General features: G+C 37.4%; 1 protein-coding gene across 1 annotated transcript; it reads left to right on the top strand.

The window, feature by feature from the left end:
• The first annotated feature begins 3,516 nt into the window (after window positions 1-3,516).
• On the top strand, window positions 3,517-6,149 carry LOC143304459 (uncharacterized). The gene is made up of 2 exons (XM_076626938.1): window positions 3,517-3,633; window positions 4,123-6,149. The coding sequence occupies exons 1-2, from the start codon at window positions 3,548-3,550 to the stop codon at window positions 6,044-6,046; spliced, it is 2,010 nt and encodes a 669-aa protein (XP_076483053.1). The 5' UTR covers window positions 3,517-3,547; the 3' UTR covers window positions 6,047-6,149.
• The last annotated feature ends 1,693 nt before the right edge of the window (window positions 6,150-7,842 follow it).

Genomic DNA, 7,842 nt, shown 5'->3' with positions numbered 1-7,842 from the left:
CCCGAGACTCAATTGCAAGAGTAAGTGACCATAAAGTAGTATTTATAGATATACACGGCAAACCGATAGATAAAGGAGCCTTAGAAATGAAGGAAACGGGAAAATTGCCTCGTTATGAAGATTTAATGTTAGAAAAAGCAAGATTGAATTACGATTCCGGAAAATACATTGTATCCCTACCGATAAAGGAAAATAGAAATATTCCAATAACACCAGACAATTTATTAAACTCGCTAAGATCTCTATTAGACGTAGTAAATGAAAAACAGTTAACTTCGTTTAGCATTAGCAAAGGAAACTTGGAGGAAATACCCTGGCGATATACAATCAGAAAATTAAAGGGAATATTTATGGAAAAAACCTTATCCATCACCATTTGCACTGGAGAAGTAATTACTCCACCTGTGGAAGCGCGGAACAACATAATACGAGAAAAACATGAATCAAGCGTAGCAGGACACAAAGGAATTACCAAAACTTATCAAAGAATACGACAACACTACTATTGGGAAAATATGAAAAAGGAAATTCAAGATTACGTAAGAACATGTAAGGAATGTCAATTAAAGAAACTCACAAGAATAAAAGCAAAACAACCAATGGTACTTACAGACACACCGGGTAAAGCATTCGATAAAATTAGTATGGATATTGTAGGACCATTCACAAAAACTCAAAAGGGAAATGAATATATATTAACCATCCAAGATTTATTAACAAAATACTCAATTGGGATTCCACTAGGAGGAATCTGTTCAGCCGAGATAGCGGACGCTTTTGTAAAGCGATTTATTTGTCGTTTCGGATCACCGAGAGCTATTCTCACTGATCAAGGAACGAACTTTACATCCTCACTAATGAAGAAAGTAGCAAAGAGATTCCGCATCAAACAATACACCACGACGGCATATCATCCACAAAGTAACGGTTCAATCGAAAGATCTCACCACGTACTGATTGAATATCTCAAATTATACATTGAAAATTCCAGAAATTGGGACGAATGGGTAGAATTAGCTATGTTTTCTTATAATACCTCTGTACACGAAGGAACGAAATTCTCCCCGCACGAATTAGTTTTTGGACATTTAGCCAGAGAACCTACTGGTGAAGTAATAATCGAAGAGAACATGGAACCAACATACGCAGAATATCTCGAAGACCTGTTCGATAAAATTAACACCGTACAACGAATGGCAAGAGAAAATTTAATAAAATCCAAACTAAGATCAAAAGAATATTACGACCGACGAATCAACCCGCAGGATTTTAAAGTAGGAGATTCGATATATTTACTAAAAGAACCCAGTAAAGGAAAATTCTCCGATCAATATACTGGACCATATAAAGTGCTAGAAATCCTGCAGAACCAAAACGTCAAGATTGAAGTAAAAGGGATTCCGCGAACAGTGCACTTAAACAAGCTAAAACTAGCGCATAATCGAAATAAACAATGAATAAAGTGATTTCAGTGGGCAACGTAGTGCAGTAGTGTATGTTGTAGTGCTGTTTGTCGAATAATACAGATATCGAACACCTAAAAGGAAAAAGGGAAAATTATTATATGTGTTTCAATTATTGCTTAAATATAAAACGTGTTAACTCAATGAACAATTAACTAGTGAAAGTGAAAGTTACCTTGTGAACAAGTGATCAACATACAAGAAAGTGTACGTGCAAGTATAGGTTATGGATCGTTGTTCGTGGAACATAATGTACGACAGCTACCTAAAATAAATGAATAAATTAGTCTCAATTGTCTCAGTGCAAAATACGAGGTTACTAAGTGTTATAACTATATTGTGGATAAATCAAAAGGAAGTGTGACACTGTTCGTGGAATAATACAGATAGGGAAAACCTAAAAAAGAAAAAAAAAGGAAAATTATCATGTGTACTCCAATTATTGTTTGAATATACAACGTGTTGATTCAATAAAATTAAAAGAGTGAAAGTGAAAGTTACCTTGTGAACAAGTAATCATCATACGAGAAGGTTTACGTGCAAAATAGGTTATGGATCTCTGTTTGCGAAACACCATGTACAACAGCCAGCTGAAAAATAAATGAACTAATTAACTTCAATTGCCTTAATGCAAAATACAACAGTACTAAATGTTATAACAATACTGTGGAAGCATTGCACTGTTCATCGAACAACACAGATGGCGGAAACCTCAAAAGAAAAGAAGCTTATTACAAGTGCTCCAATTACTGTTTGAATGGGAAACAAGCTAGTTCAACGAATAACGAAAACAGTGAAAGTGCAACTTACCTCGTGAACAATCAATCACCATACAAGGAAGTGTACATGCATGGATTTCGCAGATTAACAAGAAGAAATAAAATAGCTGATAAATATAGAAAGTGGTTAGAAAATAATTAAGATAGATTAATTGAAAGTAAAAGGATATTTTATTATGTATTAATCTACGTAGCATTGTTATATTATTATATCTAACATGTAGAAGTGGATTTTGTAATGCACAATAGCGGTCGCACACACAATGCATTATACACATATTAAATTAAATGAATTAAACAGTACCTTTAGAGCCACAGATATAAGACGATTGAAGACAACCGTAGTAAGTATCCAAGGCTTATCGAAGAATCGGATGATGTTGTGGGAATGATCTAGGTAAGTGATGCAGCATCGAAAGAGTAGAATCTGAAGAATTACAGACAATGTTAATCTAACAAATAGATTTTAATCACTAATAAAGAAACTAATTCATATCATACACAAAATAATAGCAAATAGCAAGTACAAGCAATAATAAATTAATAGAAAAGAATGAGAAAGGTCAATAAACACAGAAGTAGGTTAGAAATTAATCAAGATAGACTAACTAAATATTAACAACATGACTGAACTCGGTGCAAAAGAATAAAGTTACGCTACACAAAATATCTGGTAACACAATACACAAAAAACATTAACTAAATTAAACAAGACTTATATAAATGCAAGTCACGTATAATCAAAACAATGACTATCGAAATTCGATAACAATACAATCCATGCTATCACATTAAGGTAGCACACGGTATTGACACACACAATATCATGAAACACAAAACAATATTACAAAAACATTACTAAGTAAAATTATAGTGATTAACAATTAATTAACTATTTCAACGACACGCTACTGTTGACATTAAACCAACGCCATACCAAAGATACACGCGAGCGGCCATGTTGAAAAATTCGTCGCGCTCACATCCAAATAATAGCCAATAGAATGTAATACAGCATCATAATAGTAATGTTAGGTACTAATAAAAAAAAAAAACAACAACAAAAAAAAAGGGGAGAGAGTTAAGGAAAATACATATAATAAATAACAACTAACATAATCATAACATATTATATATATTATATTATATACAGAGATACAGTATTCATACAAGGAACAGGTCCGAATGAAACATATATATATATAAAAAAAAAAAGAAAAAAAAATATATAATATATATATTAACTATTTTTGTATGTGTGTATAGAACTGATGGCGAATTCATCAACCATTCTCTGAACGACGGATGGAAGAACATGTAGATGTTGTCCAGACGTTTCACGAGGAATCCAGAGAGCATTTTGAATCTCTGCAGAAAATCCTTCCATGCATGTTCGTTTACAAAAATCTGACAGACATCGAAAGAATTTTTTTTTTTAGTCCAAGGAATAGCAATCCGTACCGTAGAACTGTAAAGCACCTGTACGCCACTCACGAAACCAAATACTTTTGCTATCCACCTGTAAACAAATGACATTTATAACTATGCATATAACTTTCACCTAATGTTTAACAATATATACATACACGCATGTTGTAAAGTAGGCGATATCTATTGATAATCTAAGTGACTCGTAAAATAAGTCGTCATATTTACCATTGCACGCACATATATATATATATATATATATATATATATATATATATATATTCAAAGACAAGCTATAATTGTAATAAAAAAAAATAATAATAATAATAAAAAAAAAACAACACAAAAAAAACATATAAACTTTTTTTTTATATATTAATAATAATAATAAAAAGTTATTCTTATTTCTAATAAACCCGAGAGTAAGAAACGATTTAATAAATTGTTGATAGGAAGATGAACTGCCTAGTCATCGTACTCACCCTCATCAAAATAACACACGGCCTGGTAGGATATGACTGCAATGGCAACCACCTCAATGTTACCACTATCTCTCTAAACTCCATCGGGGACTGCAGCATACAGCCTACATTGACTGAAACCCAAGATATTTATATACAATTACTTCAACTCTCAGAATTTGAATTTACCAACGTAAGGCAATGCAAGGTGCAAATAACTCGAATTGTATATTACTGTGGCATGCACTCTCACACGTCGGCAGTGCATAACGGATTCGCCGAATACCTCCATGAAACAACCGCCCAACAATGCGCAAGGATGCACCAAGACGGCACGTTTTCACTCGGACCACAAAACCTTATAGTTGGCCTAAAGGATAATGCAACAGAAACAAGGTCGCTTGTCCTAGCCGGCAAGCTAACAGACGACAGCAGCTGCCAGGGAACACAGTATGTAGACCCATACGGGAGCTGGGAAAAGGTCGTCGTACAAGCAACAATGAGGATAAGTTTAAAATCAGCAGTCGTGCCAGTACGGATCGAGGCGAACAAAATTCTACTGAAATCAGGAACGGTATGTACCTTTAGCGAAGGAAACTGTCTAGACGCTGAAGACGGATACACTTATTGGCAACCACAACCACCCTCACCATGCAAATTTGATCAGTACGATGTGCTATATGAAGGAATTGCTACAAAGATCCAAGAAATAAAAACCAACAGAGAATCAGCACAACCAGTTTACGCACTAACAACGCAGGAAGTAACATTTGCACTGACTAAAACCGGAGAACAGCCACTGTGTGGATATACCCTACTATCCACCGAACATCCCAAATTGTTCCTGTTAGAAACAACAAGAGGAAATACGTTCATCTCCAAAAGAAAAACAGCAGTCGAAAACTTGGACATATTCGCATACGTCAACTCAAAATTCATTTACGTAGAGAAACATATTAAACGACAAATGACAACATTGTACCATGATATATTGACACAAAGATGTACCACGCAGAAGAAACTAATAGAGAATGCTTTAAGCTTAGCAATCTTACTGCCCGATGAATTTGCATATACCATAACCAAAACCCCAGGACACATGGCCCTGATCGCAGGAGAAGCAGTCCACATAGTCAAATGCATTCCGGTACAAGTAAAGGTACGACATACAACAGAATGTTACTCGGAGCTACCCGTTTGGCAAGGGAATCGCACCGCATTTTTAACGCCAAAAACACACATTCTAACGCAACACGGAAACCACAGAGAATGTAGCGCGGTATTACCTACACTATACAATATCGACGGACTCTGGCACAAATTCGTACCAAAACCCATGGAAACAATTGCACCACAGGAACTCCGCCCGGATGTACGTCAAACGTGGCAATATTCAGCACCATCGTCGTTGGCCACGAGCGGAATATACACCCAAAAGGACCTTGATGCACTTCGGGACCACGTCATGTTCCCGGCAGAAAAATCTGCAGTTTTGAACACATTGGCCAGAGGAGCAACAGGAAAAACAATCGTCCCTGGAACAGTAAACATTCTGGGAATGATGGTCGAAAACACATTAACGACAATAGCAAAAAATACCATATCAAGCTTATGGATTGGTTTTATGGAATTTGGAACCGTCAGTGCAGCAATATTTGGAATACTTGTAATATTTAAACTAATCAAGACGATAATAGATATAGCCATACATGGATACCAGTTACGTGAAACTTACGGATGTGGAATCGCCCTATTAGGAGCAATATGCGGCTCAGTTACCCACCTGCTACTATACCTCAAAAGAAAACGAAATATCGATGATCAAACAGCACAACCTCAAGGGAGGCCGGCATTCGTGCGATTGCCTTGGAGAGTGACACCTCGAGCATTTTCGTCAATCGTATTTTGCGCCTAAGATTATTTTTACGCTTAGTAAAGAGTTATCTCGTTGGCCGTGGATTCGTTTGAACCCAACAAACACATTGTTAATAGTGTACATTAAATACATTATTCGTAAATCATATTATTCATTAATCTTACTATTCGTTAAGCTTATTATTCATTAGACTTATTATCTGTTAAACTTAATTATTCGTATAATTTATTATTTATTAACTTCATTGTTCATCAAATTTATTATTCATTAGACTTAATTAATTTTTTAATTAAGCTTTGTGATAGTCTTGTATATACGCGTACATATTGTCACGTCCCGCGCTCCGCACGCGCCGTAACGAGAACAAGAAAACTATCCCATGCAAAACGCGCGAATAAAGATTTGAATGCACAAACGAACACACGGCGCTACGAAACTAAAGGAAGGATTAACAAGGCGAGGGCAACTAATAAATCCAATCAGTATAAAAAGAAATAATAAATGAAACCAGCCAACGGATTGAACGAGTTACGAACCAAACAAATAAACCGGGAAATAAGAATAACTACAAAAGGGGAAATAATTGAAACACCAGATATACATGTATATATAAATATATTTTAATCAATCAACTTGGAGAGTTACATATAAATATAAACATATATGCTAGACATGTAATGAACTAGTAAATACTAGAGTTAATGCTTATAATACTATGCAACAAATACAATATTATCGATTTGTTACGACCGTTCGCGGAGAGACGCGGTCGCGAGGAAAACGCGTCAGCGAGAGGCGTAAATTCTCGCTACGATTCGGTGAATCGACGCCGCGAAGTAGTCGTTTCCCTGTTTCGATTAAGATAACAGAGGTGGTTAAATGAATATGACACAGTAGTAAGTTATATTTCACCGTTTATTCCAACAACTTATAACGAAGACAGTTACGCTGATGCGTATGTACGAGATGAGCGAGTGACTGATCTGCGGGTGTGTATACCCGGTGGAAGGATGTTGACCGTTCGAAGGATGTAAAATCAGTACTGTACTGGGAGACGATGATGTGTCGGAGGAAAGTTAAGGATGGGTGTGTCTAGCGCACGGGACCATCGGATTTGTTGGTGCCGATGTTATTTAGGAGAGTGAGGGAATAGGCTTCGTTTCTAATTGGTTAAACGAAGGATCTTAACCGCCCTCGAGAGAAAGTGGTTAGTGGGAGGACAGTTGCAGCGTACGTGCGAAAAACCAACTTTCCTTAGTTAAGCCGTGGTAGACAATAGTCTTTGGAAATTCTTCCGAACCAGATGTTTGTTTTGTTTGAAGGACCTTTCCTAGGAAATCTATGAGATTTATGGAAGGTCCTTGAAACTATGGAGGATACGCTGCGAGTATCCGAAGACATCTGGTTGCCACATTGCCCGCGGTGTGTGGCCTCGGCTAGGTAGAGTGTTACGCCCGTGAGGCGTTGACGAAGAAGGAAGGAGGCGCACCGAAGCCATTTTTCTGGGACCATCCAAGGAGCACGAGGCAGGCAGAAGCCCCCGGGACGCAGGACTACCCTGGGAAAACACCGATGGATCTGATATTTCTTATAGTCGGGTGGCGGCTGGCCGGTGCCCGCGACACTAGCCAGTTCACCGATCCGGTGCGGAAATTTCGGAGAAGTTGGTGGCCCCCACGGAGTCCTGTGAGCATCCCGACGGATCTGATATTCTCTCATAGACGGATGGCAGCTGGCGGTGTCCGCGGCACCTGCCAGTGCGCCGATCCGGTGCGGAGAATTTTCGGAGAAGTTAGTGGGCCCCACGCCTGCCAGGACCACGTCGAACCAGGAAG

The sequence above is a fragment of the Bombus vancouverensis genome, unplaced genomic scaffold, assembly GCF_051014615.1.
Source record: "Bombus vancouverensis nearcticus unplaced genomic scaffold, iyBomVanc1_principal scaffold0036, whole genome shotgun sequence".
Taxonomy (NCBI): Eukaryota; Metazoa; Arthropoda; class Insecta; order Hymenoptera; family Apidae; genus Bombus; species Bombus vancouverensis.
The sequence above is the reverse complement of the archived record's forward strand: the minus strand, read 5'-3'. Positions and strand labels throughout refer to the sequence as shown.

Coding starts and splice junctions, on each gene's coding strand:
- LOC143304459 (XM_076626938.1), top strand. CDS start 3,548: ATGGAAGAACATGTAGATGTTGTCCAGACGTTTCACGAGGAATCCAGA. Junction 3,634..4,122: donor CAGAAAATCCTTCCATGCAT/GTTCGTTTACAA, acceptor AATTGTTGATAG/GAAGATGAACTGCCTAGTCA.